General features: G+C 33.1%; 1 protein-coding gene across 1 annotated transcript in view; it reads right to left on the bottom strand.

Moving 5' to 3' along the window:
• Positions 1-22,774, bottom strand: part of LOC118194267 (acetoacetyl-CoA synthetase-like) — a 94,441-nt gene that overhangs the window by 47,046 nt on the left and 24,621 nt on the right. Inside the window, exons 2-7 of the mRNA XM_035365490.2 lie at positions 21,251-21,382; positions 17,916-18,019; positions 16,101-16,215; positions 7,759-7,869; positions 4,112-4,209; positions 3,301-3,415 (exon numbers count right to left, since the gene is read on the bottom strand). Of these exons, the coding sequence (XP_035221381.1) occupies positions 3,301-3,415; positions 4,112-4,209; positions 7,759-7,869; positions 16,101-16,215; positions 17,916-18,019; positions 21,251-21,382 (675 nt within the window). The remainder of the gene's footprint in view (positions 1-3,300; positions 3,416-4,111; positions 4,210-7,758; positions 7,870-16,100; positions 16,216-17,915; positions 18,020-21,250; positions 21,383-22,774) is intronic.

Genomic DNA, 22,774 nt, shown 5'->3' with positions numbered 1-22,774 from the left:
CCGTTTTGATGCAATAGCATAAAACGTTATATACAGGGTGATCTTTTTTAAACTGACAGTGCTTGGAGCTCCCTGTAGCGCGATCTAATAGCCGAAATGGCACCAAACTTAGTATTTAGACTAATCAAGACATGGGAAAAAGGATTCCGTGAAAAAACATTTTAGTTCCAAAAATCGCCGCTAGGGCATTTTGTGGCCCTGCTGTAGCTTACAATAACGAGAATTAGCATAAAACACTGGTATCAAAGAAAAATGCAAATGTTATGCGATGACAGCGCCAGTAATAAGGCTATAAAAGCAAGTAGTAGAGAGCTGCGGCAAATAATCTCAGCTGAAGTAAAAGAGCTCCAGTGGACATACCTCTCACGTTACCGGAAGGTGCGTTACTGGTGAAGCTGTATTACATGAATCAATGTAATGCATCCTCAGCTCTTCGAGAATTTCAAACCAGAAAAGAATTACGAAAGGGGCCTTTATCGTTGAATGGTCTTAAGAAAATGATTAAAAAGTTCGAGGAAACGGGGTTACTGACCATTCGCGCTGAGAGAGAACGTAAACCAGTATCAGAAGATGTAATAACTGATGTGGCAACTGCAATTGTCGAAGGATCGCAGGGAACCCTTGTTGGTACTAGCAGCGCCCGAGGTGTAGCTCGACAATTGGACATGAATTATTCCACGGTATGGAGAGTTTTGTGGCGAGTTATTGGATTTTACCCCCAAAAATCAGCCCCTTGCACGAACTGAAAGCAAGTGATTATGATAAGCTAGTGACATTGGCTCTATCGTTTCTTGCCAGGGTAGAAATTGATGATGCTTTCCCTTGGCACATTCTTTGGGGAGATGAGTGCCATTTTTATCTCAATGGGTCCGTAAACACACAAAATAGCCGAATTTGGGCTTCTGAGCATGAAATCCCATTAAATTCCCCAAAAGTCACTGTTTGCTGTGGTTTCACAGCCGTATTTGTAATTGAGCCATTCTTTTTTGAGACCATCGCTCCGACAGTACCCCAAACGTGCACCATAAATGCAGAAAGGTACCACGAAATGCTATAAACGTTTGTTATTCCACAACTTCAGCAAAGAAACCGACTCCAACAGACAATCTTTATGCAAGATGAAGCTCCGCCACACATTAGTAATAAGGTAAAGCAGCTGTTGCGCCAAAATTTCACTGATGATATAAGTCGCAGTTTTCCAGTTGCATGGCCGCCTAGTTCCCGACCTCACGCCATGCGATTTTTGGCTCTGGGGTATTTGAAATCTCAAGTTTATGTTGGTGGAGTATCAAATTTGTCTATCCTAAAGTACAACATAACAAAGACAGTGCGGAATATTTCTCGTGATATGTTACATGCGGCTATGGAGAACGTTGTGCACAGAATGCTCGGTGTTATTTCTGAGAACGGTGCACACATTGAATGTGGTCTAATTCCTCAACGGGAAAGTGAATGTAGTAAATAAACATTAATAATTTAACTGTACGATTGTATGTCTTGATGTCCCATGTCTTGATTAGTCTACATACCAAATTTGGTGCCATTTCGGCTATTAGTTCGCGCTACAGGGCGCTCCAAACACTGTCATTTTAAAAAAGATCACCCTGTATATCTACACATTAGCACAAACTCTGTTATCCCCCTCAGTGAGTTCCTTTTATTTTATTTTATTTTATTTTTTTTTTTTTGTTCTTATACTTTGGTAAATTGTGCATTTGCCGCCATTTGTTTACAATTTCAACTCTTAGCAGAATAACGTATTAAGTAAGTTTGTGCATCAATTTCAATGTCTTTTCTCCGAGTGGGACCAAAAGTAAACTTACAATTAAATACAATTTTGTGCAACGAAACACAGACTTCCTGCTCGCTGGCTGAACTGCTTGTTTTTGCATAGAAACTTTAATTTCAATTTTAATTTTTTTTAACTGTATTTGATGTTTTATGTTTTTATGTATTTTACAATTTTTAATGAAGATTTTTTGACTTTTTATGTATTTTTGCCTTGCTGCGAGTTGAAAATTGAATTAATTGTGTGAAAAATATCTCTAATGAAATTCGAGGAAATAAGTTTAAATGAAAGGCCAGCAAATATATGCATAATTTAATAAACCGTACAAGGAAGTCATATGATGTCCACATCAGATCATTTTACATACCCGGAACTAAAGCATAATTAAGATTTTATCCTGAACACAAGGCACTTGCTTTCTGCACCTCGGACTAGGTATAGTGCTGTTTGCTGTTTTCCTTTCTTCCGCAAAACAGTATCAAAAATATAAATATTTTGGAACAGGCACGAATAATGTGCCAAGTATTTGTGGCCGCAAATGTTTACTGAAATAAAACGAAATATTTAATCTGCTTCGGCTACGAAATTTGCTTTTCCTCATGGATCATCATTCTACGCCATTAGTTATTTCTACACAATACACAATTTATAAAGTTTCTAGGAATTGCAATATAATGCAGTATTAATTCCAGCAGTTTGAAGTATATTCCCACTATCTGTAGACACTACGATCTATTGTAATGAAAATCTGACAAACTGATGGATGACCAAAAGGTTGCAATAGCTTTCTCTAGAGTTAGACATCAAGCTAATAGACTGACATTTTGTATTATAAATAAATCAAAAATAAAGTTTAAAATACCAATACTCAACAGCTAATAAACTGAAGGTGAATATTAAAATAGCATCTACTCAAATACCAAATAAATCATTCATGTTGTTTGCAATTTTATTGGCCTGTTTTATCATGAATACTTGAACTAGGATATTGACTGGTCTAAACGCTAGCCACAATACATAACTGTCACATTTGTATTCTTTAATTTGGAATACGAAATTTAAATATCTAGATATTTGAATAAATAGTGCATTTATAATCATTCAAAATGCATGCATATTTTTTGCATTACTCCATATATTTCATGTAGTTTCATTTATTCGAGATTTACCCAACGTTTCCATAATTGTTTCAATACTTTAATCTATGAAACCTTTTTGTCAGACTTTAAATTAATAAATTTTCCAAACATTCTGCTGCTTTTAGTGAAAAACGTTCTCGTGTTACTAAAATTCAGCAGTTTATATCCTCGTTGTGTCGAAGGGTCAAGAGTATTTAAATGCAGATTAATTTGAAAATAAATACTCAACCATCGATCTTGCCGTAATGTTGTATAACATATGCCTGGAAATGATTTTAAATCAATTATCAAAGAGTGGTAATTTCTTGGATCATTTCGTCCACGCATACCAAAGAACCGAAATGAAAATGAGAATAAAACAGAGAATCTTACCTTGGACTATGGTAGGAATATTTTGCATCAGATGCTTTTCAGTTTTGAGATCCATAAATCTGTCGACTGTGAAGAGGAACTTCGGAAGCATGGGCCGAATTATTTTTGAAGCAGCCTAGATATAAAATTATTAGCCTGTTAATATAAAAAAATTAAACATGTTTCGCAAAATTCCAAAACAACCATGTATTTCAGATCGGATATCCTAATAAAATAGACACACGAATTTCTTTTACTACAAAAACAATTTTTACACGATTCTTATTTAATGCGATATAAAGGAAGGAAGATCTACTTCTATTTTTGTTCGATTAAGGTTGTTCCAAGGAGTACAAAACGGCTGGGACGTATTGGAAAGCAATACATACACCAAATTAATAGAACTCTGATTAATTGAACAGTTAGAATACTTTTTCCAGAAGGGAATCCCTAAGACAAGATAATTATTTTCTTTTGTCCACTGACTGCAAATTCCAGCGTAAAATAATATCAAATTTCATTATTTATTTCCTCTCAGAGCAATTTGACATTTATAATAAATGGATTGAAACCATTCATAGCGATGGCCATTCATGTCGGGGTATTCATAAAATGTAACTTTGAAGTGAAGTTAGCCTTTGAAATACTTTTCATTGTGAAAACATGACATGATGCGTATTTCAACGACAGAAAATTACTTCACATATCCAAGCATTGCGGAAACAGATGATAAGCCTTAAGACTGAAATTCAGTTCAAATTTAGAAATTTAAAGAATTTCAGTTTTACACTCTCTTATTCGCTGTTCTCACATTTTGTTTATTTCCACTTACTTTATCTCCATAAAAGGGCAGAGGTCCGCCCCAAATTGCGCCCATACTTGTTGCAGCTAAATAGGCATATACAGCTTCTTTTCTGTTCGACATATAACCTGAAATCAAAATATAAATATTAGATGTAAATCTAATTTTTTAAGGAAATATACTATATTAATTTTGATAAAATTTTATGCTCTTAGTTAAATTTTGATATAACACAGCTTCATAAGTTCCCTGTATTTAGAAAAAACGGCGATCGAAGTTGAAATGGCCAACTGAGGAGAAAATTAAAAATATACTCGTAGTGGAAATCTCAACAGCATATAAATAGTTCCGAAACAGATATTTTCAGCTCATTGTTGGTCATGTATTTGGAAATATTTTCAAAGAAAGAAGTTGAAAATCACAGAGCAACATGGTTTCCATTTAATGTCGCCGACCTTTGCTTCACGAACTTAGTAACATGATTGCACGAGCTCTTTTGCAGCAAGATGACTGTTTTTCGGCAGTTAAATGTATGTTTCAGTCTAAATGCAAATCAAAACTGAAAAATCAACAACATTCAAATTTCTACTGGTTTAAGTCTTTCCTAAACCGAAAAGATGCAACTTCATACACTGATAGAAAATGAAATCCAACACCCAAAATGAATTGTGCTATGTAAACGAAATTTGGGAATATTGTTTGCACATCTGAAAGATAGCGTCTACTCATATTTCTCAAGGCGAATAAGTGTGGCGTCAGTAACGCCACTATGAACATGCAAATCACGTTTCCTTTAAATACACAATGTGAACTTTTGTACGTTTTATTTATCTTCCGCATTGAGCCTTGTGAGCGAGATTTGAGTAAAGAACGCCTTTAAGGAGACAAAGAAGGCAACATCAGCAGTTTACCGAGTTTAAATGAATCGTGTAATAGGGTTACGAGAAGGTGAATTTTCTCTTTGTTATACTGCAGAAAGATTTGACAGATATATCCACTGTACATGTGTATTGGCAGATGTGATTACGGAAAGGTACTGTCTCAAGAAGGCTAAGGTCCGGTCTCACATTTGCTACCTTGAAAGGGTAGACCGTCGTATTCACATGTCTGGCATATCGCAACTACATCTACAGCAGATGTTCGACTATTTGTTGGAATCAGAAGTGACCCAGCAAACTGTGAGAAATAGATACTTGAGGGGCAGTTTCAAGTTAGATGCCCTGTAAGGGCCAGGCCATTAACTCCAAATCATCGCCATTTGACTTCGGTGGTGTCAAGCTTGAACTCGCTGGACAATTAGTGGAGACCAGATAAGAGTCATTTCTGCCTTGGTGCCAGTGATTGCCGTTTGTTGATAAGAAGAAGACCTTGAAACCAAGCTGTTAGCAGAGTGGACACATTCGACTTAAGAGTTATGCTACATGAAATGCTACATTGGATCACATTTGACAAGAATTATAGTCTCAGGAGCAATTTTCTATAACAGCAAGCGCACTCTTGTTGTTATGCGATGCACCTTGGACTTTTGTACGCAGACTACTGACTGTACCGGTGCCATTCTCGAGCAATGTTCCAGGGAACATTTTCTAGAAGGATAGAGCTCATGCTAATTCCCATACCCCTTCTAATACACAACGTGCTGCATAGAGTGTCGACAGGTTTCCTTGGTCTGCGAAATTATCTGATCAGTCTACCACCGAGCATATATGGGATATGACTGGACGACAAATCTAGCGTCAGCCACAACCAGCATGGATAGTTGCTGATTTGATTATCCAAGACCAAAGGGAATCGATCTCCATCCTACAAAATGACACATGGCACCTGTACGCCACAAAGCGCATTTGCATGCTTGCATTCAAATCGTGGCAACTACAGTGGTACCATGATGCTGCTTCTCGAAATAATAATTCATCTAAACTGATTTCTTACTGTTATTTGGATTTTATTTTCCATTAGTATTAATATGTATTGGGCAGGATAAGAGTAAGTATATTGGACATCAGGATCTTTTCGTGATGTAGGTGTTGCTCCTCTATGCTACTGATTCATTAACACACCTCAGAGGACTTTCTTGCTATGTTTCCAAATTCTTTTAGATGCAGTTTTTTTTTTTTGAACGTACACTCAAGAAAGGACATCTTATGTGACAGTTACTATACTATACTATACCTTAGCTTTGTTCCAAAAGATACTTCATAATTTTACTGATCCGGTGATGAGGTTTTGAGTATTCATCAAATACCTCACGAACTCGAGCTCATTTACAGTTGAGTCAGCATTATGAAGTGATTACTTAATAGCCACAAGAAAAGGTAGTGCTTTGGTGTTTCAAATATAGTGTAGTGCTCTGGTGACAACTGCAAATGCAATTGTTAAGAGCCATTTCTCTCATAGTCATAGATTAGGAACGGGCAATGTCCAAATATGAATTGACTTAAACCGGAATTAGTGAGTCATATTTTACCGTCTATTTATTTAATTCGTATTTTTTTAATGTTAAAGAGCTCCTCTTATTCTGCCAAAAATTTAGAAGTGCTTTTAAGATTCAACTTTGTTTTATTTATACTGATAGCCTCAGAATCAGATGCAAATGCGGTCGCATTTGATGATATTAATATCAACACATAGATATACAATATCTTTTGTATCGCCTCATCCTAAGCACGCTACACATTATACATGTGAAAATGCAATACCAATAGATGCTAAAATCTGAAGCAAATTTCAAAAATTACACCTTCAAATTATCCCTTTTACATTGTTATTTAACTTAATATATTTTATGATTTTGCTATTTATTTTTACACCATGTTGTCAAACCAGTTCTGCGTGCTGTCGAAGTTCTTTCTAACTACCGGAACGTTTTTGATTACCGTACGTAATTTGTCTTAAAATTATCCACATAGATATTAACTTTGCTCGAGCTCAAGTATTTCTAAAAACTGCATGCTCAGCCATTTACTAAAACTTAAATAATCAGTAAACCTTTGTGTTATTAATCTAAAATACATAAATCTTCTCTGCTATATTCTCTCGTGAAAATTTTAAACCTATATAACAATGTAATGCATGGACATCTCCCCGCTTTAGAAACTGATTTAGGTAGTTGTTTTACTTGTATAAGAAGAATTGTAACAAAATTGTTAAAAACATCAAGACTTAAGGTAACATTTGCAATCGCGGTCATATTAATCGTTTTACTTTTACCCACATTTTGTTTCGTAAGCGAAAATGATTTTTTTAATTGCTCAAAAGAAAAATGTTTCCGTTTCGTAAGATTAGTGTTTCAGCGGTTTTGACCGCCCACTTAAGAAAGGTAACCAAAGATAAAATCGAAAATATTAACTGTTTATTGACATTTCCTATCAGATTTTGTCCATTTCAGGTAGCTCAATACATATTTGGGTATAATTCTTATGTTTTTGATTTTTTAAGACTACTTTGGTTCTTTTGTAATTTATTTGAATATTTTACAGAGCATCTAATGAAGTAAATTTTTAATCTTTCGAGATATTTGTTATTAAAAAAGTGCTAGCTGAAATTACATTTTCTGAAGATTTTATTTGTATCGCATGTTTCCGAACAAATCTTCTAATTTTATTGAAAAACATATTTTAAAATTGAGAAGTACTTTATGCAGTAGAAGAAATGGGATTATAATTGAGTTTACTTACATGCTATTCTGTCTCCTAGTTGGACACCATTCTTTTTGAAAGCTGCAGCATAACGCTCGACTTCTTCGTATAGGGTAGCGTAGGTTATTGTCTCTTCATTACCTTCTTCATCTACAAATAACAAGTAAATAGTTATGTGTTGTCTCTTTGAAACCGGACATAAAGTAATAAGTGGCTTGAAATTATACGCAAAGATAAGTTATTGTCTTTTTGAAACTAGATTAATAGAACTAGAATTAGATTAGGGCATTAAATCAGAAAGATTAGGAAAGGAATTTTGAAACCTGTTTATTATTTTCTTCCTTTTGTGAAAGAAATCTTCTATGATTTTTTGAATTACTTTGCTTTATTACAGCGTTAATTATTGAGTAATATAATACAGCCGGGTCGCTTTATAGCTATTGCTTTTTAAAAGAAACTGCTGTATTACAATAAAAGCAAAAAAGGTCCGATTCGGTGCAAAATGTCCAATACACGACAACATATTAAACCCATTTTTATTACAGCAATTACTCATTCTAATGCATTTTTTTCTTTAGAGCGCGAGGGATCGTTATGACAAGCAGGCATGCATTGATATATTACTTCGTACTACATAAAAATCAATACAGAAATGCAATAATATTTAAAATACTACTCAGTAATACAGAAGACACGCAACAATCTAAACGCATGCCTAGCAGCAAGCGTATGCACTTCGTACATCTTATTTTTTGGAACAAGATTTCCCCGGACATGTGTAACATAATTGATGTCTGTTCTTATGTTGTAAGAGCTATTCTCAATTGAACAGCACTATGAAGAACTATGTTTCCTTTTTGAGGGCAGGCAACGTAATTGAAGTCAGCCATGCTTAAAGATGAGATTCGAATAATTTACCTTGGTGGCCTTGTTCATGTTTGTTGCTTTTAAACCTCTTGATCGATTCTGCAGCCAGATCAGGACCTATGAGTTTTATCATTAGCAACTTAGAGACGACACCAGGACATTATCATATAGCAGATTTGTTTAGCGAATATATTCAGTTCTGTTCCAATTTTGAAAGTTAATCTCAGGGAATGTGTCTGAGGGTCTTCTATCTATCATTCGCTACCATCGCTCTTTCGAAAGGATTTTTATCTCGATAATATTTGAAATATTCCTCATGCCGCTTTCGAAATATCCATGACTTCTTGATCGGTGGAATAAAAAAACTTCAGCAAAATTTTCATCATTTATTTCGAATATGAGAAATTTGACAAAATAAAATCACAGGTCATAATATAGTGCTACTGTTTCGAATGAGGCACCTTTTAGCCAAAAAAGAAAAGTTTATATTATCCAGTCATTTGCTCCGGTTTATCTGACATCTGTAAAGGTTTATCTGAATATGTAGGTCAAGATTTTTACTACACAATTAATTTCTGCTACAGGTTTATGTGAATATCTACATCAGGTATGTCATCATGCAACAATTTTTTTGTTTCTTGAAATAGGAAAATGGAATTATTATTGTAAAGAATGCGATAACTATCTACCTAAGGGAAGGATTCCTTTGTGAATCATTTTCTAAGAAACACCGGCTCATATCCACGATACAAAAGGGGAAAACCACGAAAATTTTCATGCAATGAGGCCGTTTGCCAGGATTCGATTCCAAGTCGAATTACTAGAGGCTTTACTGTTTGGTCGTTGGGGAGCCTGCCATGACAAGGATTAACGAAGTTATATTAAAATCTAGTTTTTAGAAATGGTATATGTACTCATTTAACATAACGTACATTGAATTTATGCGAAAAAATGATATTTTGAAAAAAGATTTTTGGGGGAAATATTTAATTTAAAATGTTCCGATTGCTCTGATTGTTTCTTTTTGGGGTACGGGTGTTATAGGACAACACGTACCAAACAGTTCTATATAGAAGTATACATACGGTAATTTCATATTTTCAACAGGAAACCTCTTTCTTCAGACTATGCTAAATGTTTATAAGCAGATAAAATTAAACTCTTTTAGTTACTTAAAGGAACGAATAACATTTTAAAAATCTTTTTGTTGGGTATTCTTAAAATACGTATTACCTTCTAACAGATAAGTCAGAGTTACAATGGCCAACAGGCAATATGATTTTTTTTAAATACATAACCGTTTATTAATATCTTATTATCATTTGGCATATATATACATATAACAGATGGCTTCTACGGCTTCTTTTAAAAAAATTGTTTAGCGTCTGTTGTCGTGTAATAGAAAGTTTCTTTAGGCACATTACGTACACTTTTTAAACATTCGTTTGACTCTTTTTTTTTTTTTTTTTTTTTTTAATGGATAGCGTATTTCTGCCATTTCTCTTTGTGTATTAGCTAAATCACCAAACAGGTTAGTAATCAGATAGAAAAAATAATAACTGTAAAGTAGATAAATCAGTTCTTTTTTTCCTTTTTTCGTACCATACGAATTAAATTTTTCCTCGGGGAATTCATTTTTCTTACACTATCAATTAAGTATTTTTTTTTTTCAATAGTTAAGCCTTCACGAGGCTGTAACTGTTTTGGAATGCGATCAAACATAAAAATCAAATTTTTCATGCAGCTTATATAACTTTAACTGTAATCTTGAAAGCATTTTGATTTATTTGCCGTGTATACTTACCAAGCTAGGTAGGTTAGTAAAAAATGCGAAACACATAATGAAACTTACGTAAAAGGGTCGTAGGTCGAATTTTTTTTTCCTTAGTGAAAGGGGAAAAAAAACGTATGTTTATCGAATGACCTTCGGACGAATGTCTCCCCCTTTTTTCCCCTAAATTACTTATTACGTTCTGCTTCTTTTAAAGCAGGAGCCTGACGAATGAGTTTCGTTATACAATCGTCCTTCAAGGGTAGAAAATTTGCTATTGGCACGAACACCGGGATGGAATTTTAACGGCTTAAACATGCATTGCATTTAGAGTTACCCCACAAAGAATGTTGCTATGGGATAACACAAGCTACTTATCTAAAAAAAAAAAAAAAAAAAAAAAAAAAAAACCGCTACAAAACTGTTTTTGTTGTCGCAGGTTATGAATTTTGAAATGGGTGCAAGGTACGTACAAGCTCTAAAACGCTCAATATAGTCGGTAAATTGCTATCCAATACGTATCTATTTTAAAAATAAATTAGACAGTACAATTTTAAGCTATCAATTACATAATAAATAAAACATAAAATTATACATTTCGCTAAAGTCAAATATTTTCGAAAACAATGCGATAAAAATGCTTGAAGCAATCTTATTTTAGAATTAATATTTTTAGTTTTTCAAAAATTGCTTCTGTGTTAGTAAAATCCCGAAATAAGACTCCGCTGTTTCAAATAATTTTTCTCTTCTGTGAAGTTAATCGCCTTGGAAAATACGAGCACTAGTCTTTAATGTAACAGGCAATTCTTGAATAACCAATGCATGGTTTGACTGCTGTACACTTAAAAATGGTCCCATAGTGAATTATCGCTGTTCTTTGCTTCGAAATATGCTGTGCATTACTGTAATTGTTTCCATTTGGCAGGGTTTGTTCTTAATGTTACAGATTCGAAGCAAAACTGAGTGCTGCGATTATGGGTACAGCCGATATCGGCGAAAATATTTAATTTTTCGGTATTTCATATTTTTGTAAATATAATACTTGAATTAGTTATTCGATAATTACTCTTTGTCAAAATATTTTTCGAAAATTAAATTTTTCTTTACGTGATGATATTCTGCAATATTTTCAAAAGGTGATCTGTTTAAAATTCTTCAGATGATTTAACTTTATTCTTGTTTGCAGTTACGAAACACAGCTCCAATAAAAATCCACCAGTCCCTTAAAAATCTTTTGCACCTAGCGCATTCTTTAAAACACACATTTAAAGAGCATGATTATTTGATTATTGTTTATATTCCACAAAAGCATCTTCATGCCGTATCGAATGGCACTAACAAAAGTCTTAACTATATTTTCAAAATCAGAGAATATTCAAAATCAGTGTCAACATATTGTATGATAGCCAATATCTACTCCAGGCTCTTTAAAATTAAACCATAATTCTTTAGTAATTTTTAAAAAGAAATTATAAATAAAAGTTTAGTGAAAAGTCAAATTTTCAGTTCGAAGCCGTTCTTAATATAAGAGGCAGTAAGCTGGCTGAACAGGCAGCAAACAATTTAGCAATAAAAGTGATCTTTGATGTACATTTACCAGTTTCTGTAGATACTCGAAAAATTCATCTCGAAGAGCAAGTGAACATACGTGGAAACAAAAATGGAATTCAAGGGAAAAGTAGTCTGCATCTAGAAAATATTCCGAAGGGTCAGCATCAAAAGAATAAGAGCAAGCTATTTCACATCGTAATTAGCCATCAATGATGAGAAATGCCCCATGTATTTTCGAATGTTCCTACATAAAAACACTAAATAATGTAATGGAAATGCTTCTTTTTAAACAGATGATCTGCTGTATATGTGATTGTCATGCTTTGGAGTGTAAAAGAGTGTTTACGTACTCAGAGGATATAGAAAAGTGTATGTTGAAATATGATTTTTGAAATTACATTTTTTATTAGAGGATTAAGAAATCTGATATATTGCAGAAAGCGCATATGAGATAATTATTGACATGCAAACCTCATTTACGAGCAATATTCGTACTATAATTTACGTCTCTTAGTTCTGTGGTATTATGTTATCTCTTATTACCTATATATAATATGACTGTTGTATGTTACATCACTTTGTTACATTTTTATTAATTAACACTGAAATATTTATTATTGTATATAATAATTATTCAGAAAATAAATTTTTAGTATATAATTATTTTAATGAACGTAAACCAGGTAATTAAAAATGATTAATCAACACAGAAATTACTTTTTAAAGGATTTCTAAAGAGCAAAAATCTAGCACCGCGATGAAGAATCCGACACCAAAACTGGTAATCGTAAAACTAGCACATGGATTGCAAATTATAGCCAAAAATTAGTGCCTAAATTACTAAGCCTATTTTTTTAATGAAAGCGTTATAAACGACTGCTGTTTTCACTTCAGCAGGTTTTCTAGGTGCTTCATTAAAGAACACTAAACTGAACTAATAGTTTGTTGAAGTAGGTAGAACAGCATGAGTCAAATCTTCAGAGAATTAAAGCATTTGATTGCTTAAATTTGACACAGTGAACTTTGACGTCATTTGCTTTTGCTTCTCGGAGTCTTAAAAAATATATGGCTAATACGTTTCCCTCAATCATTATTTAAGTATTTGTAGACCTATTTTTTAAATTATACCTTTCCTAAGGTACATTTATAAAAACATTAACCACTTGGCTTGGTAAAATTTATTTTATATATTCTTGGGGTAGATGTTAATTGCATATCTTCTTTTCATGCTTTAAGATTTTGACTCTGAAATTGGTTTTATATATTTATCTCTCCTCATTATACACCAAACGTAGCTGGAATTTAGGAGTCTTTTTTCCTTCGAAATTTAACAAACGGAAACTAATGTAGTAGTTTACATTTTTTCTAGTGTTTTCACGAAGCATGCATTTTATTATACAGACAGAATTTAGCAATCCGGCATGAGCGATTTCAGATTATCAAAGATCAGGATTATTGGGCTGAAATTGGATACTATCGTAAACTTATTATTTTTGTGTGTGCTATTGAACGTATTGAGGAATGGAAACATTGCATACAGAAATTTTGCAAATATATTTAATAAGTCAAAAATTTATTCATAGTTTTATTGAATTTAATCACTTTTTTCTTAGAAATCGCCATGACTGCCAGCGTATTAAGTCTTCAAATAAAGAAATTAAATGTCCACCTGTGCATAGATTCTGGTCCTTCCGGCCTAATGCCAAACGATGAAATGAAATACTAGTATCATTATATTGAGACAGAAGTGTTTGTGAAAGGGTGCCAGGTTATCATGTATGCCAAATTATTGGATGCTGAGTTATCGGACTTTCAGTGTGCATTACACAGAAAAAAGTATCTGGCTAATTTTGCATTCACTTTTGGGCCATGAGCTAAATATTTAGTGTTTTGTTGTTTTAAAGTTTGCGAAATTAATATTCAATTTAAGTTTTCATTTAAGGCAAACCGCGTTTTGTTATGAAGATAAATAATATATAACGTATATTTTCGAACAAGTCGATCCGCCTATAAACCAAAAGGTAAAATTTTGGGCAGCAAAAGTTCAGTTAAACTGAAAACCCTTGAATAAGCTAAATTTAAAATCACTATAAAATTCAGCTATACAGTGATCCAAAAATATCTGATAAAAATGTCAAGACAGGCAAAGGAGACTGAATTAAGCAGACTATGTAGTGAAATGTGTGTGCCAAAACGGCGCATTGAGGTCGTACAGGGCACAGTTGAGCGGTAAAAAGCGTTCTATTGGTGAAATCATCCTTTCCCGTTCGTACTTCGAGCGATGTGCATCACTACATCAGTGCAGAGCCCGCTAACATGCATTTTTTTTATTAAAACTGAGGCGAGCCCTAAAACGGAGCAGTTACTCAAAGGTAGTTCAGAGAGCAATGAAGAGTACCTTCTCTGAACAGGTGTTCCTCTTTCGCTTCCGGATTGAGAGATAAAATGGCTGTTTGAGCTTCGTATTTGTATAGAGACGCATACCGCTTTACGTGCACGCGGAAAATTACGATTTATCGCGAATCGTTTTATCAATCGTTCAAGGGGACCATCCCGCACATACATCAATTACAAAATGAGATTTTTTTATCCCTTCTATGTGCTCTTATATTTTTCCAGATATTTTTTAATCACCCTGTATATATCATCAAAAGTGAGAATAATTAATGTTCCAACATAGCTAAATACTACCAATTTTGGGTATTCTGACACATTATACTAAATATTAGTCTATCTGCTAATCAGTGTTGAGGACAGAACTGAAGATTGCATTTTCTACTAGGAAGATGAAAATATCAGTGGAGAAATGATATTCATCCGGACTCGCTTTCAGTAAACAAGCACTTTCTAGAAAATTCCGAGTAGGATATCGATATTAGGAAATTTGAATGTGCATTAGTATCAAATAAAACAATATTTCTTCTACTATTCAACATATATTAAGCATTTTTATGATCGAGTTATTTGTAAATAATTTTGCACTTTTATATTATACGGCCATAAAACTAACATGAAGAAATTGGCTAAAAATTTTTCGCCTTAAACAAAATGCAGTACTTGATTTTATCCTTTCATAAAATATTGTTTTCAGTGCAATGTTGTAACGGTGAATAGACATACGTGACTCTCATAGTAGTAGACAAACTCAAGCCTAATGCTGACTGATATTTGAAAACTTTTTTTTATTATATTCACAGAAACGTGTTAAAATGATATTGTTCTAAATAATTTTCATCTAATTTACCTTCCTGTCACAGACAGTGATTTTTCCTTTCCAGCATATAGACCTTGGGACAAAGTGCCAGCTATTCTTTCGTTTTGTTTGCCAATGTAAAAAAAAACAAAAGGATTTGGATTTTTTTTTCGGATTATCCAATTATGAAAAAGCACACGAGGGCTATCTGCCTAAAGGGAAGGATGCCTTCGTGGAGAACTTTCTAAGGGAAACTGGCTCGTATACACGTTACACATGGGGAAAAACCACGAAAACGCCCATGCAGCCAGCCCGTTCGCGGGATTCGAACCTCGGACCGAACTACCAGTGTTCAGCGTCTTTACCGCTGAAAAACAAAGAAAATGTAGTAGGGGAGGAAGATAGTGCTTGGAATAGACCTTTTGTTTCAGAAGTATTCATGGACAGTGCAATTAAAACAAAATAAAAAGGTAATTATTACTAGAATCTCTTCTAATGGTCGTGGTCAATTACTTTTGTGAACGATAAGTAAGACATAAAAATCAATTGATTTCCGTTAATATTTTTTGATGAGTAATATGTCGATGTATTAATTTAAAAACAAATTTTTAAAAAATCTAAAAGCTTTGAGAATTTATATTACAATCAAAGGGGCGTTTTTTTAACGTTTTGTGTGTTACATTTATATATTAAATATCATGTTCTTCGCAATGAAACCACATAAAATTCAATTTAACAGCAATAGTATAAAATAATTTTAAAATGGGCATATCTTTAGAATTTCTGATACACCGTCTTTAAAATTTCGTGTTCAAGAGATTTCTTTAACGATTCTGTCGTTATTTACTTGTCAAACTCAGTTACAGTTAGAATTTACCTGCCGATTTTCCTTTTGCTTGAATAAGCGATTTTTATTACTTTACTTTAGAGAGAAAAATATTATAATTAAAGACTTTCCTACTTATGCTTGGACTTAACAAGAAATATTGCAATACTTACCGGCGCATATCATGGCAACGGTTTCATCTCTGCACCTTAACATATTCTCTGCAAAATTCAGTCGAGCCCCGCTGAACCAGTCTATGTCCACAAAACCTTTACCATTCTTTACAATCTATAGAAAAATGTAATTCTGTTAGGTGGCGCAAGAACTCGAAGATATAGGTTTTATTTTATTTTCTCTAACTAAATTGGTTTATATTGGCTGCTTTAATTTTTCATACCAGCGAATTTCATGAGCTCAACCATTAAATAATAACAATCACATACCATATATATAGAAGATATAGCAATGACAATTGTTAAAAACAGAGCCTTTAAAATTTCGCGCATAATTATCGTTTGTGAGAAGCACACTGAAACTCAACGCTTCTCTAACAGCGCGCTTAGAACAAGCGGCGATAATGATGTATTCCATGACATGTAAACAACGCATTCTTGAGAGAGAAAATTTGAAATGTAATTTTTAATGTTTTTAAATATATTCTAGTGTTCATCTACGTGTGGCCTCTTAATTTAGTTACGCTTTTTTTATTTTTTTTTAATGCCGATTCAACATTATCGTAGCAACAGTCACCCCGGGAAGAAAAGGTAGGCTGATTTTTGATATTTAATTTTAAATAAAAACCTTTACATAAAATATAAACTTCATTTTTTTTAATGATGTGCTGAAATGGCTTTTTCAACGTTCTTTTTGAGGAAATTTTCCTGTTAAATTGTACAATTCACATCAAACATATTATGACTGTTAAGAAAAAAAATACCATTTTTTTTTTCATTTAAGGAAACATATTTGTAAGGAGCTTTATTGAAATTAAATGCAAGATTTCCTTTTCGATTCTCCTCAAAGCAAACTTTTCTGAATGCCAAGGTTTCCGAGATCCAAGAGATGCTCGGAATTCAGCCGGAAGGGGATTAATGTTTCCTTCCCTACACGAGACGTAGGTAGCGGAAGCGAGTTTAGAGTGTTCCGTTTGTAAAGTAAGCTTTTAAGGAGAGTGATAACATCTTTGATAATTTTTATGCAGTGTCATTCTTCTAAGGTTTTAAAATAACTCGCTTTTCCAAATTCGTTTACTATTAAGTTTGCCCATATGAATTTGGTATAAAAAATTAATGAATTACGTAAAACTCTGCCAGGAAGTCCCACCAAAATCTTTAAAATTTGGTTGGAAGATGATCAGAATATTAATTTTGCTCAGTACTACTCATGTATTCAAACTACAATCTAACTATTGCACAGAACAAGTGAAACGTTATAACGAGTAAACAATTTTAAAACCTTTTCTGAAGCACTACTGGATTACGTAAGGATACGGATATCTGTCAAAGGACAGAGATTTCTTAATGGAGGGCATTCAAAGGGAAACATGCTGGTATTCATAGGATAAAATAGGGAAAACCACAAAAACAGCCCAAGAAGCCAGCCGAGAATCTGCATTTGGGTCAACTTACGGTGTTTAAAGGCCTTACTCAATTGGCCACTTACGAGCCAAGCCTATCTAAAATTTGGAAAAGAACAAACATTGTTTAATTATTTAGAAACTTAGCTAAAAGCTATTGATAATGCAATAAATTCGATTACCCAAACTACAATTGAGCTATTTAAAAACTTGATTAGGGATCTGCTGAGTTTTGAAATTTAGTGCAGAATTTTAGCAAATGTGAAAATTAATACAAATATGGTTTTGTTGGTCTCATGCTTTACACAGTGTATTTAACTGTATTTTTGTTGGTGACAGCTGATAATTAAGTTTAAAAGGTCAAACAAATCTGCAGCTAAACGTGATAAATATTTAAAAAGTAAAGACAAACCTCCTGATAAGGCTTAGAATGAATCACTCCATAGAAATTCCATATTTCTTCCCAAAAGCGTCCATAATTCTTTACAGACCATTCATGGAGATCCCAATAGCTCTCTGTAATGACAAGGAAGAAAGTTACAAATATATCAGTCGTTATTTCAAAATAGTTTCATTTCCATAATTTTAGTAACGTAGTTATGCGTAAATTATTTTCAGTGTTCAAAAAAACTCTTTTTATTTAATTAGATATCATTTAAAAAAATTATTAATTTACAACAGAATATTTAAATTTCTCATTAATTCTAAAGTGGTAGAATTCCAGTATTTAATATCTTGATTACTTACGTGCAAATTCAATAAAATGACATTATAATTCCTAAACAGAAAATTCTAATTTTTTTCAAAATCAGTTTCACAAAATATAAAACAAAATAAACATAAAATGTCAGAAAAAATTACTGCTTTCAGGCTTTCAAACTCCAAATCATATTTTAAGAAAATTTTTTAAAATGTCATACCATAGGAGATTTTTAATCCTATTACCGAATTAAGTCTAATAAAGCAAATAATTATTTTGAAAACGCCGATAATTTGTTTTATTGAGGTTTCTAAAATTTAATATTAAATGTGGTACAGGATCATACAGTTTAGAGAAAAATATTACAGCTATTTTTGGGATTGTATAAATCCCTGAAACCGGATTCAAGCAAAATAACTAAAACGCTATTCATAATGAAAGCTAGATGTATGCTTATCAATGCTTTAAAGCAGAAGTAGCCAACAACAGGTCCATTTAGGTCAAGAGAATGGGTTCTTCAAGGCCAAGGCCAGCAAAATTTATTATCTTTGCCCGCGAACTTCCTCCTTGCATATATATATTATACCTTTTCTTATAATGGGCAGTCCTCATATGAACTGTCACAAACGTAGAGAGTACATTTGAAAATTTACAGCAATATGTAATTATAAACTAACTTAATTCAACTTGTTGCTTTATACGATCATATGTATCTCATTAACCTGTATCATAATTCAAGTTCTGGTTAACTTGTTCTACATTTAAATCTCTAAATTTAATGCCATGAATTATCAAAATGTTTGCTCAAAATATCGTTTATATTATTTGTTTGATCTTAAATTTAGTTCGTACCGTTTTTATTTGAAAAACTATATAAAAGGCGATTTAACAAAACAAATCGGTGCTGCTTTTCTTAAATTAATAGTTTTATTTTTATCAATTTATTTCTTTTAAAAATTAGGCCTGGTCATTAACATGCCTTTCAAACTGCAAAATATTCTGAATCAGATTACTTAGATTAAATAATCCCTGTTAAGCCTGTAAAGCACGCGAGTGCGTAAAACCTAAGGAAAGAGAGGTTTTCGTGGAGGGCTTTCTAAGAGTAAGCTCGTTGCACGTATTTAAACTACGAAAACTCTCCTGCAATCAGCTCGTTTGCTAAGAGAGCCGAGCCCGGTCGAAGAACCAGGGTTCAACGGTTTTATCACTCACCCACCGAAGGGCCGTATACAAGCAAAGCCGGCTAGATAAGGAACTTTTTTAAAGACTTGAGGAAACATATTTGATGATATAAAGGAGATATGGCAAAGGAAGTTTAACTATATAAAGAATCACGCATTGTCAAGTATGTTAAAGACGAAGACTGATATGGTTATATATGGATTGAACGTTGGAAGAAAGACGTATAAAAGAAATATTTCTGACGAAGTCCAGTTGAGACTCTGTTAAAAGGAAAACGGAACTGCGATTGATTTGGCAGAGTTGATAGATTTTAGCATCTTAAATCTTGAGAACCATTAATACGACTGGGCAGACGGGGAAAAAATAAAAGTTTATGATATTTTGGCGAAGAGTAGCAAGATTGACGAAGAACAGTAAGCAAGAGACAAGATTTGCACAGTAGGTTTTATTCAGACAGACTCAAGAACAAGTTCTGAAAACATACAGACAATTATTTCTAATCACTTTCAAAATCATGCATCAAAAGTTAAAATGCATGCATAAAATATCATTTTCAATGCATGTTTTTCGGTGAATAATTTCTGTCTGCAGAATGAAATACAAATCAATGAGAATACCGTAGGCCTTCACGCGAAGCAAGAAATTGCCCCAGAAAGAATTTCCAACGGTGTGCATATTTTCGAAAGGTTCCGAAGATGGTCATCAAACACTCAATTCCTATGCAGTAAATTCATACCGTCACATATTTATGTACTTTCAAAGTGCTTGCAATTCAAATACTAAAATTACCCAATCGGGCTAGTTTACTTGTAAGCACATTTTTCAAACATAAATACCCTTTCATTTTACTGTAAGAGCATTTACTTTGTAGTCATATAGTTGCAATTGTATAGGTGGTGTGGTGGTGGTGTAATTATGGCAAAGCAGACTAGAGCTATCTGCCTAAGGGGAGGGATGCCTTCGTGGAGTACTTTCTAAGGAAAACTGGCTCGTATACACGTTACACATGGGGAAAACACTCATGCAGCCAGTTCGTTCGCGGGATTCGAACCTCGGAACGAACTACCATTGTTCAGCGACTTTAGCGCTCGGCCGCTGGTGGGCTGCAATTGTATAGTATCTTTCTTTGATATACCGTACTTCTTTGGGTTATGAAGCAAATTTAGTACGCAAATATACAAGCTTCAGAAAATTAGTAATCAATAGCAAAAAATAACAAGTTTTATGAAATTGGTTGTAGACTTCCGAAAATGACCTCGAATACCGCCAGTTGGCCACCACAGAAATGTATCTTAGGAAATGTCTAGATTCACTATTGGCCTACAGTATGGGAAAGTATTAGTTGGAATAAAATTGATATTAAAATTGTGTTAAGTAATTTTCACATTTAAATTTTCACATAACGTAAACCATAAAAAAGTTTATAGATAATGTTTAATCTAGAAACACTGGCACATTTCATGCGAAGTAAACACATTGTGTAAGAGTTTCACGTTATTTAACTAATTTCAGGAAAATATTAGTTTCCTATGACATTATGTTAGACGAAATTCATTTTAAAGTAAATACGAAAGCACACTTTACTTCCATAAGACAACAACCATTTATATAAGACTCATCTCATCAAGAGGATTAAGCCATAAACAATTAAGAGTTTTCAGTTTCTAAGAATCTTCATGAGGTTTCCGGTAAAAGAAAAAAAATTGCTTCTTTTTTACATTACATGTAAACATTTTGCAATAGCGGTGTTCCTCACGCTTGAAAAATAGTTAAATTGCGACGACAATAAAAAATTTAAATGGTAGCGGAACTAACATGCACTTGAAAACGGTATTCCGAGACAAAGATATTTAATGCAGACTTACGTAGTTTTGTCTGGTACTTCTTGTTGATGACAGCCTTGAATTTTTCGATTTCAGTGTTTTCAACTTTCTTGTTCCAGACACACCTTGTTTCGGAAGCAATGACGTCAACCAACCCCTTCTTAGTTTTGCGCTCTGCGAAAAAGGAAAAATACAATAATTATATAAAAAATGAAAAGTAGCAAAATGTTGTTTACCGTTCCTAATTCACGAAATTATATAAGAGGATAAGTTCATCATAAATAACTAAAAATTTTATATCAAAATAAGATGTCATCTATGTTGCTTCCTTTCTCAATCACTGAAGCCTGATTTTTTTTATGAATAATATTTGAGAGGGAGGGGACAGTATAATACATGTTGTTTACATTTTCTCTTTTTCCTGGTTAACAACATTTAGCACCGAATTTAAATTTTTAATCATCGTCCAATCATTTGTTACGCTCTGTGTTAACTGCATATATTTTTATAAATGGCACATTTCATATGTTCATACATTGCCAGTATAGTATTTTGGACTTTATTTTCAGCAACAACCACTCAAAAGTTCCCACTAACAAAATAAATTCAAAAATCGCTTCCAGAAATTCGATTTTTTTTTTTTTTTTTTTTTTTGAGAAATTTTACTACATGAATCGTGCCACGAAGATTTTGCGGCTATCTGCCAAGACAGGCGGAAAAGCTTCGTAGTACTATTCGACAGCCGTTGCAAAACTATCGAAGTCATCGGAATTCAATAATTATTGATGTAGTAGTGAAAGGGAGATGAGACTAAATCGATAATATAATGGATATTTTACTCTTTTTTGTTTTACATATTAAGATCGTTAAACTAATATCTTTGAGTAGAATAATTGCAGGGGTTAGAAGCATCTATCATTAACTAGATTAGCAATTCTTTACTCTGTCTGCATCTAATGCACTTCCTAACACTAGTGTTTTCTGTTAATTCAAAAAATTCTCTTATATTTATTCCATTAGACTTTTTTCTAGTTTATTTTAGAAAGAGAGCTCTCATTTAATAAAGTTGCTTAATTTCGAACTTGTTTCGTCATGAATCTTAACTAATGATAATAATAAAGTCTCCATAAATAGATTTCCTGGCATTCCAGAGATTTCTAATTAAAGATAAACATCAGCATCCTAAGTTTCAAAATATTATGCAATTATTCTCTTCCTTTGTCAAGTATAAATTCCTCCTGCTGAATAAGTTTAATGAATTGCGAATATGGTAAAAAAGATTCCACTTTTGAACTTTATAAACTAATTATCTACTCTAGCATAGCATTTTAAATACTTTTTTTTTTAACTGTTGGTTTTCTGTGAAAATTATTTTCTGCATTACCAAGTCCCTGAGTTGGCGGATTCTTAACTCACATTGTTTTTTTGATGATATTCTCGAATGATTTGACTTCGTGGACACTTAGTGATTATTATTAATACAGTTTCATTATAAAATTGTATTCCCAGTACTTATCGCATTTATCGACTGTTTATTTGCTATTTTAATTACATCAAATCATACTT

The sequence above is a fragment of the Stegodyphus dumicola genome, chromosome 1, assembly GCF_044657685.1.
Source record: "Stegodyphus dumicola isolate Sdum_Otavi_A_Nest chromosome 1, ASM4465768v1".
NCBI lineage: Eukaryota > Metazoa > Arthropoda > Arachnida > Araneae > Eresidae > Stegodyphus > Stegodyphus dumicola.
Note: the sequence above shows the minus strand (reverse complement) of the source record. Positions and strands in the feature narration are given on the sequence as shown.